The 17828-nt window shown below is 38.1% G+C and overlaps 1 protein-coding gene across 2 annotated transcripts; it reads left to right on the forward strand.

The window, feature by feature from the left end:
- The first annotated feature begins 900 nt into the window (after nt 1-900).
- LOC122766016 (arg8-vasotocin receptor-like) lies at nt 901-5395 on the forward strand. Of its 2 annotated transcripts, none has more exons than XM_044020593.1 (2): nt 901-2242; nt 4601-5395. In XM_044020593.1, exons 1-2 carry the CDS (start codon nt 1270-1272, stop codon nt 4882-4884), a joined length of 1257 nt encoding a protein of 418 aa, XP_043876528.1. In that variant the 5' UTR covers nt 901-1269; the 3' UTR covers nt 4885-5395. The 2 variants fall into 2 exon arrangements, with proteins under 2 accessions (XP_043876528.1, XP_043876529.1); XM_044020594.1 differs by having other exon boundaries at nt 901-2238; nt 4601-4697.
- The last annotated feature ends 12433 nt before the right edge of the window (nt 5396-17828 follow it).

Here is a 17828-nt window from a genome sequence, read left to right on the forward strand (position 1 = left end):
GGTCAACAGGGGGCGACATAACCTCAACTGTCACAGCCTGGTCGGCCAATCAGACGACGGACTAATGAAGCAGCTGAATGTCATCAGGGAGCCTCAGTCAACTATCGCTGTTTGTGTTTATCCGTTACGACCTTGTTTTCATCTAAACGAGCAGAAGTTAGGGGCCATCTACAAATTACAACATCGACAAAGCAAATGTTCAATCTAGAGCTGTGTAATTTAGTGAAAAAGAGTTTTAAGTCTTCATTCACCAGGATTAACTTATTGTGTGTGGAGGTTTTTTATCACTTTATGAGCAATAATGTCGTATATTATCTCATCATGACTCAGCAGAGATGGACTGAGGAAACTGTATTTTGCCATCAATTCAATCTTTGCATCCCTCTCCCCTGTCATCATGCGACTCATTTATTAAATATAAATAACCTTGAGTATGTGGAATTAACTTGTTCCCTCTGCTGTATATTAACTTAACCTTGTGTTCTGTGTGTGTGGAGGTGAAGTAAGTGAGTCTGTGCAGCATCAGTGTGTTTACGTGGCGATAACCTTTGACCTCACTGACACAGAGGTTTTGTTTTCTCAGCACTGAGCGAGGAAACAAACCTCCTCCTCATGGAGATACAGGAAGTTTCACAGCTAACAAAGTTTTCCTAAAAAACTGTAGGACAAAAAAAACATGACTCCACGACTTAAAACCACCGCAAACTCCTGTTTGTCTGTTAAACGACTGAGTTCAGTCAAAATGAAACCTAATGAAACGAGAGAGTGTAAAGAGACAGAGGCGCAGGTTTATGTGAGGAAAAGGCAAATAAGATCATTTACAGTGAGTCAGTAAAAATGATAAAACAAGAAAAACTATTAATAAATCAGTTAGAAAAACTGCAATGTTAACTCCTTAAATGTTTTACAGCCGTGAATTTAAATTAAATTATATTTATATTATCAGATTATTGAGAGTTTAACATTTTTGGTTGATTGACGGGTGGGAGGGGAGTGTGTGTGTGTGTGTGTTATAAAAGCTTGGAGCAGCAGCATCAGCTCACACTCAGACGTGGACTCTGTGCGTCACAGCTGGAAATCTCGCTCCTGTTTTTATTCTTCATCACCTGTTTTTTTTGTTGTTGTTTTTTCTCGGTGGCTTCTTTTCTTCTTCTTTCATCCCGCCGCTGATTTTCCCGGGAATGTTGCGGGAGTAGCGCTGTAACGGACACTCTCTGCGGTGCCTGGTGACGGTTTTACGCACGGGCTCCGCGCGCCTCCACCGCCACGATGCTCTTCCCTGCGGTGAACTCCTCCAACATCACGGCTGGAGACTGCAGCGTACGCGGCTTCAACCTGACGCAACCGCCGGACAGCGACGCCGCTGTTGCCGCAAACCTGAGCGGGAAGAGGAACTCCAGTTCGGACCCGTTTGGACGCAACGAGGAGGTGGCAAAGATCGAGATCACGGTGCTGAGCCTCGCGTTCGTGGCCGCGGTGGTGGGGAACCTCAGCGTCCTCGTGGCCATGTTGCGCACGCGGCGCAAACCCTCGCGCATGCACCTGTTCATGAAGCACCTGAGTCTCGCGGACCTGGTGGTCGCGTTCTTCCAGGTGCTGCCGCAGCTCTGCTGGGAAGTCACTTTCCGCTTCTACGGCCCGGACTTCCTGTGCCGCATCGTGAAGCACCTGCAGGTTCTGGGCATGTTCGCGTCCACGTACATGATGGTGATGATGACCGTGGACCGCTACATCGCCATCTGTCACCCGCTGCAGACGCTGCAGAAGCCCACGCAGCGCGCGTACTTCATGATCGGCAGCACGTGGCTGGTGAGTCTGGTTCTGAGCAGTCCGCAGTACTTCATCTTCTCCCTGACCGAGGTCCACCCTGGCTCCGCGGTCTACGACTGCTGGGGCCGCTTCATAGAACCGTGGGGCACGCGTGCCTACATCACCTGGATCACGGCGGGGATCTTCCTCGTGCCCGTTCTCGTGCTCGTGCTCTGCTACGGCTTCATCTGCCGCGCGATCTGGACGAACCTCAAGTACAAGACGCGCAGGAAGAGCGTGGGCGCGGTGGTGGAGGCCACGAAGACCCGGATCCTGGGCCGGGAGTCGGTCAGCAGCGTCAGCACCATCTCACGCGCCAAACTGCGCACGGTGAAGATGACCTTCGTGATCGTGGTGGCGTACGTGGTTTGCTGGGCGCCTTTCTTTGCCGTGCAGATGTGGTCCGTGTGGGACGAGACTTCCTCGTGGGTCGGTGAGTTTCCCGCCTATTTTCCCCCCTGAGTAAAAAGGTCAGAATTCTGGAAGTCTGATTTTAATCTCATAATTCCATAATTCTGCCAGATTTCCAGATATTCTGGGGTAACCCCAATTCTGAGATTGTAGTTAAAAAGTGGGAATTCTGAGGAAAAACGTCAGACTTCCGGAATTCTGAGATTAAAGTCTGAGTTCTGAGATTGTAGTTAGAAAGTTGGAATTCTAAGTTTAAAGTCAGAAATGTGGAATTCTGAGTTTAAAGTCAGAAATGTGGAATTCTGAGTTTACAGTCAGAAATGTGGAATTCTGAGTTTACAGTCAGAAATGTGGAATTCTGATTTAAATCCCAGAATTCAGTCAGAATTCTGATTTTAATCTCAGAATTATGGAATTCAGTCAGAATTCTAAGATCAAAGTCAGAAAGTCTGAATTCTGAGTTTAAAGTCCGAATTCCGAGGGGGAAAAAAGTCAGAAATCTGACTTAAATCCCAGAATTCCATAATTCAATCAGAATATCCGGAATTCAGTTTGAGATTAAAGTCAGAGAGTCCGAATTCTGAGGACAAAAAGTCAGAATTCTCAACTTTCGCACAATTCTGACTTTATTCTGTTATTTATGCCGTTTTATTTTTTCACATGTGGCCCTTACACTCGCTTGCAACGTGTGTACATTTAAAAACTAAATACAAGTGAAGTGCTATTAAAGGTCTTTTGTTCAGATTGACCTCAGTGACACAAAGTGACCACAGGAGGCAGCAGTAGACCAGCAGCTCCTGTGTCCCTGTGAACTAAAAATCACAAGGATACAGGAGCTGCTGGTCTACTGCTGCCTCCTGTGGTCACTTTGTGTCATTAATCTAAGTCTAAATGAAATATTTCAAAAGCTGAAGTGACAAAATAAGACATTTGAACTCAGTGATGGAGGCAGCAGTGGATCAACAGCTCCTGTGAGCTGTGACGTTAAAATCACTGATTTTCTCTATGGACTTTGGTGTGGGAGAGTGAGCGGTTTACAAACTTCAGCTTCCTGTTGGAAAAGTCTGTCTCACAGTGAGATAAAGACGTGAACGTGTTCTTAAAGATGTTGTGGACTTATTCTGACGTAGATTTTATCATGTGAGAGCTAAAATGTGTTTTTCTTGTGTCACTGTTGGCAGCCATCAGCACCTCCATAAAAGCATACTTCTAAAACCTGAACTATCCCTTTAAGCCCACACTGAAATGTGACGTTTATGTTCTCACCCTCGTGTTTTTTAATGAAAAATATTAATAAATATTTCATATTATTATCATGATACACAGATGGCAGGATCAGCATTTGCATAAAAAAAATAATTAAATTAGTATGAAAGTTTCATAAAACCCTGTGAAAATGACTCATTTATAGCCCTGCAGCTGTCATTCATTAGCACAGTTCAGGCTGACAGGCACGTCAGGTAAGCGAGTGAAATTCAAATGACTGGACACGTTCAATTTGTCATTAAAAAAAGTTTCCAGTTAAAATATTTCCACTTTGACAGAGTTTAATGAGGATAACGATGGTGAAGAGTGGAGAACAGATTATGCAAATGTGTCCCACTGAGGCCAAATATCAAGATGACTAAATTTTCCCTGAAGATGAGTCAACACTGCTGGTGTCTGATTGTCAGTGGAAACGTGGGAACGAAATAAATAAATGGTACTTTATTTTGAAAAGGTTAAGTGCAGTCAGTGATTTTCATTTGATGGCAGCGAGGATATGAGTTTTAATCTGAGGCTCCAAAGGTCTGTGAAGTAAACACGCTTCTGTATGAATGAGCGGCTCACACACCTGAAGAGTTTCATTAAAGCGTTCAAAGACACATTCTGGAATTACTCACTGAGAAGCAGCAGCAGAATCAGCAGCAGCAACAGCAGCAGCATCTTAAATCCAACAAGAAAATGACTCTCCCACACCAAACCCCATAGAGAAAATCAGTGATTTGCGCTTGCGGGGACACAGGAGCTGCTGGTCCTCTGCTGGTCCTCTGCTGCCCCGCGTGGTCACTTTGTCACTAATCATCTGAGTGATGGAGGCAGCAGTGGATCAACAGCTCCTGTGTGTTGTGATGTTAAAATCACTGATTTTCTCTATGGACTTTGGTGTGGGAGAGTGAGCAGTTTACAAACTTCAGTTTCCGGTTGGAAAAGTCTGTCTCACAGTGAGATAAAGTGGCCAAAATGTGTTTTCTTATTGTTGTTTCCTTGTTTTTTAATAAATAATCAGTGAATTGTTGCAGCCAGACTGCGTGCATCACACTTGACGTGTTTATTAGATCCATGACTCACAATGACAATGAGTGACTTATAGCAATCTTGTAAATCCCCCCCCCCGCAGACTCTGAGAACACCATCGTGACTCTGTCGGCGCTGCTCGCCAGCCTCAACAGCTGCTGTAATCCCTGGATCTACATGATCTTCAGCGGTCACCTCCTCTCAGACTTCGCCCGCACCCTCCCGTGCTGCCGCCGCCTCAGGACCGGGTTCAGACACCAGGACTCGGACAGCAGCATCCGCCGCACCACGCTGCTGACCCGCCAGCAGGGCTCTCGCCTCTCGGAGCCCTTCAAGGACTTAAATCCCGTCCCCAGGACCTGCCCTCAGGTTCCAGCCATGTCCTGACCTCCGCACGACCTCGTGTGACCTCGTCGCAGGTCCGATCCTGAGTGGAAACTTTTACTCCTGCTTTGTTTTGGCTTTTTTTGTTAAACGTAAAAAAACGGATCCTGCCACTTGAACCTGAGCTTTTATCGCACTGTTCTCTTTGTGGACGTGTCAAACATGAAATGTGGAAACTGCTGGGCTTCCACATGCGTCTCCGTGGTGATGTTTCCTGCCAGGTTACCAGAGGAACCAGACAAACCCGGCAGAGCGAGGAGGAACAGAAACTTACGTTCTTATTTAAATGCACATGTCACTGTTTGTATCTGCCGTGAGACCTCATGCACGTCACACTTAAAAAAAAACGGCACTATCCCTTTAACGTCCAAAGTAGGTTTACAAGCTTTTTTTCATATTTAAATGTTAAGATTCTCAATTTCTTTCTGTCAATTGTGTTGACAATGTTGACAAATGACGTCAACATTATATTTAAAATATTTGTTTTCCCCAGGGTTTTTTTTTGTTTTACAAATTGGAGGAAAAATTTTAATTTCTGTGATTTTAGAAAAATCAAAAACATCAGGATTTAACTGTTTATTTGTGCTTTCATGGGATTTATTCACAGTAAAATGATGTAAATGTAGAATATCACCTGATTTAAAGCCTTCAAATACTTTGTGTCGTTACTTTTGGCTACAAAGTATAATTATAGTGTGTAATTTAACAGGTGAAATGACTCTAATGTGGTGCAAGGTTGTGTCATGAAAACATCATCACCTTTTAATGTTAATGTTGTGATAGAAATGAGCTTATTTTCACATCCAGCTGCAACAATAGCCATGAAAAATGTTGTGTCTGTGTGTCGCCACCTAGTGTCGGCTATCTTTTACCTCCATGTTTGGCCTCCACCGCTTACTGAGAGAAGGAGTGGTCTAAATGAATCAATAGCTATTCTGACAATCGATAATATATGTTACAGTGTTTTGTTTTTTTACAATTAAATCCACATTTGTTATTTTTCAGCTCCTTAAATGTGAATATTTTCTGGTTTCTTTGCTCCATGTAACTCATGTAACTCAATGATTCAGTTTGAAATCGTCATTTTCTTACATTTTACGGAGTTGTAGGTTAATTGAGAAAATATCCACATCAACACGTTAGCCTTGCTGAAGTCGTACGAAATCCAAATTCTTAAAAGTCGGATGAAGATGTTATGGGAAGATAAAAAAAGAAAAATCAACCCGTGGAGATTTATTTACGCAAAACTTAGACGTTTGCGTTCACAAATAAGTAAATATAATAATATATTCAGCAAACCTTAAACTTTCTATGACTCTTCATTTTGTAAATTCCTATTCAGATAAAAACGACTACAAACAAAACTAATGAGATAATTTCATATTAAAAAGGTTTAATAAAGTTTAAGCACCATATCATCAAAACAAACCTAATAAAAGATGAATTTGTATATAACACTGTTTGTATTTTGCTTATAAATGTTTTAAAAATGTAATATTCCTGATTTTACTGAAGTTTCTGTGATTTTTCAGCTTCTAAAATGTGAATAATGTTCTGGTTTCTTCTTCCATATAACAAAGAAATCATTAAAACTGAAACATTTGATAATTTCCAGGTTTTTGAAGCAGTTTCTTCAATTTTATGGACCAACGACTAATTGATTAATTGAGAAAATAGTCGACAGATTAATCGATTATGGAAATAATTGTTACTTAAATGTACGTACAGTAGTAAAAAACTTTAAAGATGAAACTGATCAAAGTTGCTGCAGATTAATTTCCTGTCTCGTCACCGTTGGATAAATCAAAGTCTTTCAACTTCTTAATTTATCTCCTTCTCCACCATGTTTTATATTAATGACTAATTAAACTGTCTTGGAATTAATTATTATTACAGTCACACTAAAGCCTGTTTTTTTTTTCTTTTTGCTGTTACATTCACAAATTTTTAAATAAAAAAATATATACATATATATATCTCAACAATATTAAAAGTGTAAGTACATTTTTGAATGGTTGTGTTTATAATGTACAGTTACACTCAAACACTCATGCACTGCTTTGTACTGGGACGTTGTTGTAAAGATGTTTCGTGTGTTTTTTATATATATATATATATATATATACATATATATATATATGGGTCAATGACATATAAGGTTTTTTAACAGGTGAATTTAAAAATATGATAAATATGAATTTCTATTGCAATTGGTCAAAGCTTTACAATGTCATGTGTACATGCATACATGTTAAAATCTTGAATTACGATATTTTGGTGGTTTTTCACATAAATGAATTGGTCGTTTCCCTCCAAAATGTCATGTGGTGCGACCATCAATCATCTTTAAAATGTATTCATTTAATCAACATATTTACCCTTTTTTCACAAGTTCTTAGTAAAATGATGTGTCTAGAAACTAATTATTTGGATTTCTGTTGAATTGTCATACATACTGATATAATCCTCATTCCTCTAAAGTCACGGTCACCGTTTTGCATGTAGTTTGCGTGCTAATTTTTCCTGTAAAATGCATAAAAATAATGAAAATGTAAACAAAATCCCACTAACTTCATCTTACCCCATCAGTGAATAAGTTTCTGCCACAGAAAGAAGGTATCACTTTTTTTATTTTGCTACAGTTATTGCTATTAATGGTCGCGCCACATGATGGGTGGTCGCACCAAATGATGAAACCAGCTTAAATCTCTTACAAATCAATAGAATGAGAGACAATCGTTTGTTTAAAACAGATTTTATTAATTTAAATATTGAAGACAAACATCTCTTTTCAACACTTTTCATTTAATTTCATTTTGGTTAACACATTAACTTTCATTGCCATTCTTTTACAAACACTGTGTTGAAGTGAATTTTTGTAAACATTTCACAAATCAGTAAGGAACAAGATGAACTCAGACACATCAAACTTGAAGACATCTAACTACTCATACCATCATCCTCATTCTTATATGAATGTTGGAGATATGGTTTAGGTATTTCCTTAACCCCAGGAACTTTTAAACTTGTTCCAGTCTTGGCTTCTCAATTTAGAACAGCGAGAAGTTGTTGGCTCAGGTTCAATTCAATTCAATTCAATTCAGAGATGACTGCTATGACATCTTTCTTATAGTAGAATATGGAATCTGGAGTTTGTGGCCGCGTGAATAAGTTCTTACTCCCTGACTGTAAAACCTTCCAGCAGGCAAAACTGTAACTCTATTTATCTATTTATTGTTATAGTTGGTATCAAAGCACTGTTGTCATCAAAGTGCATCATCAAAGCTCTTTTGTTATGTTAACCTTCGTATGTGTCTTTGTAAAACTACTGATCAACAGGATCTGTACACATAGCATTGACCCTGATATCTTCTCCCACAACCTCAAGAACTTGGCCTACAGATGGAAGTTCATCGTATGTTACAATCACAAAACATAAACCCTGATCACTTTCCCCCTTCTGTGACTGTGAGGTTGAGGCCTCCTCCATGTTGGATGTGGTGTTCTGCATGTCAACTTTTACAGGCTGGTAACATGAGCATATTTTCATTTTGGCTTGTTTGCAAAAGGAAACAAATAAGGAATCTTTCCCTGCTGCTTTCTTCTCTGGTAGCTGAAACAAATTTAGTATTGTGTCAAGCTAGAGTGTATACAGTTTGGCTTTTTTTCAGATACAGCAGACTGACATTTCAATTAAAATGTGTATTATATTTTAAATCCCCTCCACACAATATAACTTCATGTAATTCACGTTGCTTTTCAATACAAAGTTTTTTTTAGCTTTTACATAAACCTTTCTGTTCTCTTTGCAAGGTACTCAGGGTCAGAGTTCACACGGCCTGTGGCCCACGGTCTTCAGTGCTTGAGAGCGGCATCTGATGAAATGGATTTTTAAAAAAACTTTAGAAAGACATAATGGCAACATGACATGTTACAAATATTTGTTCTTTATTTTTTTTCCCAATATTATCAATAAGGATTTAACATAAAGCATTGCTTCTGAATTGTATGAAAAATTAAGAAAAAGCACAATTTTATCTTTTAAATAAAATAACAATTTACTACCTTTTAAATATATAAACCATCAAAATGATATTGAAACACAAAAACTTCCTTTAAAATAAGTCTACAACTCATTGAAAGCTAGCTGCAATGGTCGCACCACATGATATTTGGTCGCACCACATGATATTTGGTCGCACCACATGATATTTGGTCGCACCACAAGATATTTGGTCGCACCACGTGATATATTCATATTCAATCAAAATTTACAGGCATACACCTAAACAAAAGTTGCTATCAAATTATGAATTTGTGAAAATAAATCAATATTTTTTGTGTTTTTGAGGTCATACCACATGACATCCATATTTGGAAACTATCTACCAGCCATTTTAAAAGCAGTTATTTTAAAAGATGAGAGAGAGTTACAAACCTGCTAACTCATTCTGTGGGTCCTCTGCAAAGTTGTTTGTGATGTAACTTCCTGTCTTGGGGTGGCTTTGAAAATGAAAGTTCCAAAATGGTGGTTTCTTCATGGTCGCACCACATGATATTTCATAAAATGGACATACTCGGACAAAGTTTACTTGCGTAAATAAGAGGGAAATATCATTACAAGATCACTGTAATTTCACATGAGGTTACAAAACACTTTAGAATTTATGCCAGATAGGGCAGAAAATAAATTTGAATAGATTAAGATTCATTTTAAATAAATGTCCAAAACTGGATTCATGAGTGGACGGTCACACCACATGATATTTTTACACTTTCAGTAGCAATACAAATGAAATGCCTAATGATTTTTGAAAAATGAAAGTGGTTACACATAAAGGATAGTGACTAAATATATATGGTGTATTTAAGTTTTCTAGAATATATTTTTAACAAGAAAAAATGCAGTTGGACAGTATAATTAGCCGTCATGTCATTGGCCCATATATATATATACATATATTCTGTCTGTATATTGTTGTAATATATTTATACTGCACATACTGTAAATAAAAATAAACGTCATTACTTCACAAACTGGTCAGTCTCTGGGTCCATACAGTGTCTTGGGCCTGTACTGTTTTGAACTGCCACAAGGGGGCGACTCCATCGATTTTTAACGTCAATAAACATTTATGATCTCATCGTTAGCTTCAGCTCTTCTTTGATATAGCGTGGCATCCATTTTGTGAATTGTGTTTCCATTTAGGGTCACACAAATATACTATCACAAATATTGTGATAATATATTGTGACGTAAATATCGTGATAATATATTGTGACGTAAATATTGTGATAGTATATTGTGACTTAAATATCGTGATAATATATTGTGACGTAAATATTGTGATAGTATATTGTGACTTTAATATTGCGATAATATATTGTGACGTAAATATCGTGATAATATATTGTGACGTAAATATTGTGATAGTATATTGTGACTTAAATATTGTGATAATATATTGTGACGTAAATATCGTGATAATATATTGTGATGTAAATATTGTGATAGTATATTGTGACTTTAATATCGTGATAATATATTGTGGCGTAAATATCGTGATAATATATTGTGACGTAAATATTGTGATAGTATATTGTGACTTTAATATCGTGATAATATATTGTGACGTAAATTTCGTGATAATATATTGTGACATAAATATCGTGATAGTATATTGTGGCGTAAATATCGTGATAGTATATTGTGACGTTAATCGTGATAATATATTGTTAATATCGTGATAATATATTGTGGCGTAAATATCGTGATAATATATTGTGACTTTAATATCGTGATAGTATATTGTGTAAATATCGATAATATATTGTGACTTTAATATCATTGATAGTATATTGTGACGTAAATATCGTGATAGTATATTGTGACTTTAATATCGTGACAGTATATTGTGACTTTAATATCGTGATAGTATATTGTGACTTTAATATCGTGATAGTATATTGTGACGTAAATATTGTGATAGTATATTGTGACGTAAATATCATTATAATATCGTAACGGGGCGTCTCTGGTTCCCAGCCTTAGTCAGAACTGAGTTTTTGTTTGAGGAACTTGGATTTCCTGACTTCTCAACACAAACGTCACGCCCAGTTACAACTTCTGATGTAAACTTAATACACCAAGAATGCAAGGGATTATTTGGGCGGGGCTACGTAAATTCCTAGAAGATCGTGCCGAACAAAGTGGAGAATTTAAAAAGATTAAACTGATTGTAATTCAGTAATTAATTAATGTTTTTAATGTAATGTAATTAATGTTGATGTTTCCGTGACCAAAAACTAAACGAGACATTTTTAGTAAAGTCATATTTGACTTATTTATATCCGGTGGCTGCTGAAGAATTTGGCCACAAGAGGGCACTACAACGCTTGAGATGGCTGTTGTGTTTCTCAAAGTTAGAAAAAAAAGTCAAATCAAGTTGATGCTAAACACCCTTTTCTGTATGTCTGTAACGACACGTCTGTAAATAAACACTTTTTCTTTTTTTTGTACTTGCATTGGGAAAGAGGATTTGTTGAGAAAACCTGCTTTTGTTTCATGTGGACGAGCAGCAGAGCAGCAGAGCAGCAGAGCTGGTGGGTGGACGATTCCTTTCTCATCTCTGACTCAAGAGCCGCCCACTTCGACCGGCTGACATTGATTGGTCTGAAATGAAAAAGGGGAAAATAAAAGCTTTAAAAACTAATGAGCAGGACTGAGCCGAGGCTGCAACTCTAACGTTATCGATGCCGCAAATGAGTCAGTGGCTGTGGGCGAGCGTCGTTATGGAACACACACTTTTCATCTTGTGAGTTTTGATGAAGTTCTTCGTGCGTGCGTCCCTGGAGACTGAACCTGAGAGCTGATGATTGATCAGTGAGATAAATCGGTTAGTTTCAAGCTGCCTTCCAGCCATTAATGTGAAGTTCAACAGGTTTCCCCTTGGTCTTCTCTGACCTCTGACGGGCTTCACTGATGAGCTGAGTTGTCACTCTGGTTAGACCGTCACGGTTACAAGTGTCCTTGATCCAACGTTTACTGGAGTGCTTACTGTGTTAGTGTTTGGTGGTCCTTGGTTATTATTACAAGTATCTTAGCAACACTTTTTACCTTAGGCCACGATGTCCTTGAGTTTTTAATGAGTGTTTTCTTTATCTGCGTCTGATTTATTGCCAGTATTTTAGTACTGGTTTAACTCAAAATATACCAGTATTTTAGTCCTTGTTTGGTTATTTATGCACTGATGTGTACATGTTGTGGTCCAGTATATACTGGTGTTTAGACCAAATTATGGCAGCATAATAGTCCTGTCTTTACTTCAGTATATACTGGTGTTTTAGCGAAGCATACTGTTCTTTTCATCCTGGTTTTAGCCCAATAAATACTAGTCTGTTTGTCTCAACTTGGTCCCGTACGCATTGTTATTTTAGTCGTGGTTTTAGCCCAAGATATACTGGTATTATAGTTCTGTCGTTACCTCAGTATGGTTTGTTTAATCTGGGTAATTTCAACCCAGTATACAACTATTTTAGTCCAGGTTTTAGATCAGTATACTTGTATCTTAATCCTGGATTTATTTTAATCCAGGTTTTAGCTGAGTATATATTGTTATTTGTCTTTGTTTTTTTCCTAGTACATACTAGTATTTTAGTTTTTACATTCATGTTTTTTTCCTGGTTTTAGTCCAGTATAAACTAGTGTTTTTGTCCAGGTTTTGGATCAGTATACTTGTATCTTAATCCTAGATTTAGCCTAGTACATTTATTTTAGTACAGTTATTTTTAATCAAGCATATACTGTTTTACGTCCAGGTTTCTGCCCAGTATAATGGTATTTTATTCCTGGTTTTAGCCCGGCATACAGTTATTGTAGTCCTACCTTTAGCTCTTTGCATAATCAATATTTATTTCCTGATTTTTTTGTCTTGGTTTCAGATCAGTATACTTGTATATTAATTCTGGATTTAGCCTGGTACACAGTGTTATTTTTAATCCAGGTTTTAGTCCCGTAATTTAATCCTGGTTTATCTGACTATATTCTGGTATTTTAGTCCTGGATTTAGCCAAATACACAGCAGTGATTTAGCTCTAGTTTGGTCAAATAGTTGCTAGTGCTGAGAGCTATTTAATCCCGAGTTTAACCAAATACATCCTGACGTGTGCATCAGAGAAACAGCGAGGAACCCGTGAACATGTATTTTGTCTGACGGTCTTCGGTGTGAAATTAAACAAACACGTGGCTCATATTGAGGTTCAGCAGACGGTGCAGGGCGGCGACCTCGGGGGGGATAACAAGACAGACCGAGGTAACAGGGGAGATAATGTGAAACAGCTGAGGGAGCAGAGGAACACACAAAAACCTATCTTCACCAGCATAATTCAACCCAGAGACCCCCACTGATGTTGACCTCCAAATAAGAAGGGGCCTCCTCGACTGACCACATTCTCAGTGGTGGAAAGTAACTGGAGTACATTCCTTAAATACTACACACAAGAACTATTTTCAGTGGTTCGGTGGTTTTAAATGAAAATACGCAAGTTATACTTCCGTATTTTCATTTAAAACCACTTCATACCTCCAATCTGGAACATCTCTGAGGAATATATAGTGGGCTTTTCTGTCTAGTTACTTCACAAATTAAAGTATACGGTGCGTTAAACATAGGATGCATGGTTGCTTACATTAAGCAATTATAATAATAATAATAATAATACAATACAATACAATAACATACATACACATACAATAATAATAATGCAACAAAAAGGTCACATTTCAAAATTCTATAGGATATTTATATATATACATTATTAATAAACATGAATGGATGGCAATGAAATATACATATGATATTTTCTGCAAAACAATATTCTACATAATTTACATGAACATTTCTGTTCATTTAGATAAATTAACAATAATAAAATTGTCTAATACTAAGTGGACGTCTTACCAGGGAAACATGAGAATGTAAACACAAAACTATGACTAACTTAGCTTAGCATGAAGGCTTGAAACAGAGGGAGAGCTAATGAAGTCCTGTGCGAATAAACCAAAATTCACCTGTTAGCCTTTATAAAGCCACTATTTTAGCATTTATCTTCTGTAAACAACATATCACAGTTAGCTCGTTTGGGGACCAGAATATTCCAGAACACTGAGTCACCGGTTGTCTTAATACTCTTTTCAATAAAATAAATGTAAATATGAAACAAAGCGGACATTTTCTGAATTAAAATGTGAATTTATTTGGTGAAAAAATTAGACTAAATCCTGCACGAATTGCGGGAAACGCCCTAAAAGGCAGAGGGGGAAAGACGCTTCAGAACCTGCCTGAGAATACTGTCAATTTAAGGTTCGCTTAAGTATTGCAGAAATTAAGAGAGAGTTATTCAAACACATGTAAGTTAAACGTGACTCATGCATGCTAAAGACTAACTCGGCATATGTTTCATGGTCAAGTTGCCAAACAATATCAACAAATAAAAGGAAAACGTACAAACCTAATTCAACAGCAGTGTGATGTGATGAGTTCTTCTGTATTCTTGGCTCCTGTTGGTGGTTTTCTCCGGTAATTGGTGGCTCAATAATCCTTCGTGCCGGTGATAATATAGTGTATGATGATTAAACGTTGTTTTTATAACATTAGCTGAGACACCTTTGACTGTTTTGGTCTGGTTTTGTTTGGCTTCCCGGGATTCGCGGAGGCCATTTTGTCACGTCATATCACAGGTGTAGCTAACAAAATGGAGGACGGCTGCATTCCATTTAGCTCGTCATGTTTCCTGGGCCCTGGTGTTTTTTCTGGAGATCCGCGTTTGAGTTGCTCTGTAAACAACAACAACAACAACAACAATTAAAATAGAGAAATAAATTCAGTCATTAACAGACGTTCTGCACAGATGACATAAGTTCCTCAGAGGACGAGAGTGGAAAAATCAATATTTCCACATTGTTATTTCCACTCTGTATTTCTGTCACAGAGATAATGAAACAGTGGATAGTTTATTACTGTGAGATCGCTGTTACTGTGGGAGCTTTTTGTCTTGAGTAAAAGTTATTATTATTAATAAATCGTACACAACTATTAATAGTATCTCCAGGATGTTGATGGTGCTCAGGAGTAGTGGAAGTAACTCTCACAAGGAAAACAGCTTCAGATGAAACATGATGATGATGATGAGTCATTTCAACAGTAATTCAGATTAGGAACTAATCCACTATGGAATAATAATGTTACATTGAAGTGTTTTAGTGTTAATGTAGCAGGATTAGAGCCACACGTGGAAATATATTTTTGAAACCTGACTAACATGGAGCCGACAGAGAGGTTAGAGTCCGAATTCTGGATTTAATCTCTGAATTCTCAGTAAGTCAAATGTATTTATTTATCTTGTGCTTTTAAAAGACAAAACAGTCACAAAATACTTTGCAATGGCAAAATAACTAGATAATAATACAGAACTATGACCTTCATCTCTGAATTAGTCTTAGAATTAGTGTCCCTCATCCTCTTCAGTACACTAACAGTGCTACACACTCTCTGAAGTAGTTGAAATAATGTTCAAATGACACCAAAGGAGTTCAATCCAACACAATGTTTCCTATAACGTTTCCTATGATCTAGGTCACAGAGGGACAGACAGACGGACTGAGCGCACACAAAGGAAGAAGTGGAGATGGACAGACGATGATGTGCAGGACGATAACGGCCACTTATACTGTGGACACAGGATGTGACTCCGCCACGTTCGTCTGTCACTTCCTGTCTGTAACAATGCTCTTCCTCTTCCTCAGCTCTTCGAATGAAACGCGGCGTGATTGATTGTTGACGACATTTAAACAAATTTTAAACAAACTTTAAACAAACTTTAAAGCAGTAAAAGTTGATTTGTTTGGATTTGACTTCAGTTACAAACAAACGACATATTTAGTTTTTATTTCACCCTCAATAAACTTTATTTGAACCTCTGCTCAGGTTTAGTTTAACTGTACAGACACAGATGGATGGATGGATGATGAAGGATGGATGAATGAATGAATGATATATGGATGGATGGATGGATGAATGAATAGATGAATGGATGATGGATGGCGAGGCAGCAGTAGAGCAGCAGCTCCTGTGTCCTTGTGAGTTAAAATCACTGATTCTCTCTCTGGGCTTTGGTGTGGGAGAGTGAGTGATTTACAAACTTCAGTTTCCTGTTGGAAAAGTCTGTCTCACAGTGAGACAAAGACATGAACGCGTTCTTAAACACGTCGTGGACTTAAACTGACGTAGATTTCATAAGGTGTGACTTTTTATGAAGTGGTAAAAATCCGTTTTTTCAGGTGGTTCTCAGAGCACGGTCAGTGCCTCATACAATGACACCACAGAACGGTGTTATTTATAAATATATTCAGATTTAAATACACATTCAGTCTTTGAATTAAGGCAGAAAATGATTCAAGCCAACAGTTCCCTGTGTTCTTGTGAGTGACTCTGAGTTAAGTGATGTGAAACATGACTGACAGGAGGAGGATAATCAGAACCAGAACCACGAGGCCTGAACTCGCTGAGTCGCCTGATGCTTAACTTAAATGCCGCTCACACACACACACACACACACACACACACACACATGTGTTTGCAGGAGGTTTAGTCTCTGAGTGAAAAAGCTGATAAGACGCCGCCTCATAATGAAAACATTCCAGATTATTTAAAGTGTTTTTCCTGCCTCTGGAATAACAAACACCTGGAAAACAACAAAAACACTGTAATCTCTGCTCAGAGAAACAAACACAAACTAACACTGACGGGAAACAGCCATCCAAATCATGTGTTATAACATGTGAATAGTGTTGCGTTTAACGCTGTTCTGATCCATTAACTGTGTTGAAACGTCGTCTATAAGAACGTGCGACACCCTTTTAATGAACGCATTTATGCCGAGTCATCGTTAAAGACACAGTTCTCCAGCTGTGTCACAAATATTGTTGTAACAAACGGCCCAAAACGTGACTCAGCTAAAATGCTTCTGCTTAAATAAAAATCTGGAAAAAGCCAAAAACGGAAAAGCCAAATTTCAAAATGGCCGACTTCCTGTTGAGTTGAGGCCATGGTTACGGTCGACTTTTTTGTTCGTCTTGCTCGGTAACTTCCTCCCACCAAGTTTCGGGAAATTTGGTGGAACTCAGTTTTGCCTCTGTTTTAGGGGGCGCTACAGAGGGAACTGTGCCAACATCGTGTTTTTGCAAAGTTTCAAGAGTTTTAATGCACCTTAATGTGTGACCGCAAAGACAGGGATAGAATAATAATCTGAAGGATTAACAATAGTTTCGGCCCTGATTAATCAATATCACTATCAATCAATCGGCCTGTGACAGTGAGGACACAGAGAGGACACAGAGAGGACACAGAGAGGACATAATCACATCATGTGATTCCTGTGTGGGCGCTAATGAGCCATTCTGTGCCTTTAATTTACATAATCAATGATGATGATGATGATGATGATCTTTACAGACATAGACGTGACGGTGAACTGAGACCAACACACGACAGCAGAAAACGATCAATCAATAAAATTCACTGTATCAGAGATAATCAGAGATTATGGGATTAGAAGATAGAAGAAGAAATAAAACAAACAAAAATACATTTTAATAAACAAAAGGCATAAACCTCGACACATTAAACGAATGAATGTGATTTGTTTAATTATATCGAAAAGATGAAACTATTTGACTTTGACACTGAAGTTTTTTTTATTGACGCTCCTGAGCTACAGATTATGTGGCGAACACCGCACTCTAGTGGCCACACACAGCTACTGCAGCATTTAATGATCACAGTTTATTTATTATGTACAGAATAAATTATATTTATGAAAAACACACATGAACTGTTGCTTTTCATATATACAGCGTATATATTCTATATCTATAATATATACATTTT

The sequence above is a fragment of the Solea senegalensis genome, linkage group LG3 (genome assembly GCF_019176455.1).
Source record: "Solea senegalensis isolate Sse05_10M linkage group LG3, IFAPA_SoseM_1, whole genome shotgun sequence".
Taxonomy (NCBI): Eukaryota; Metazoa; Chordata; class Actinopteri; order Pleuronectiformes; family Soleidae; genus Solea; species Solea senegalensis.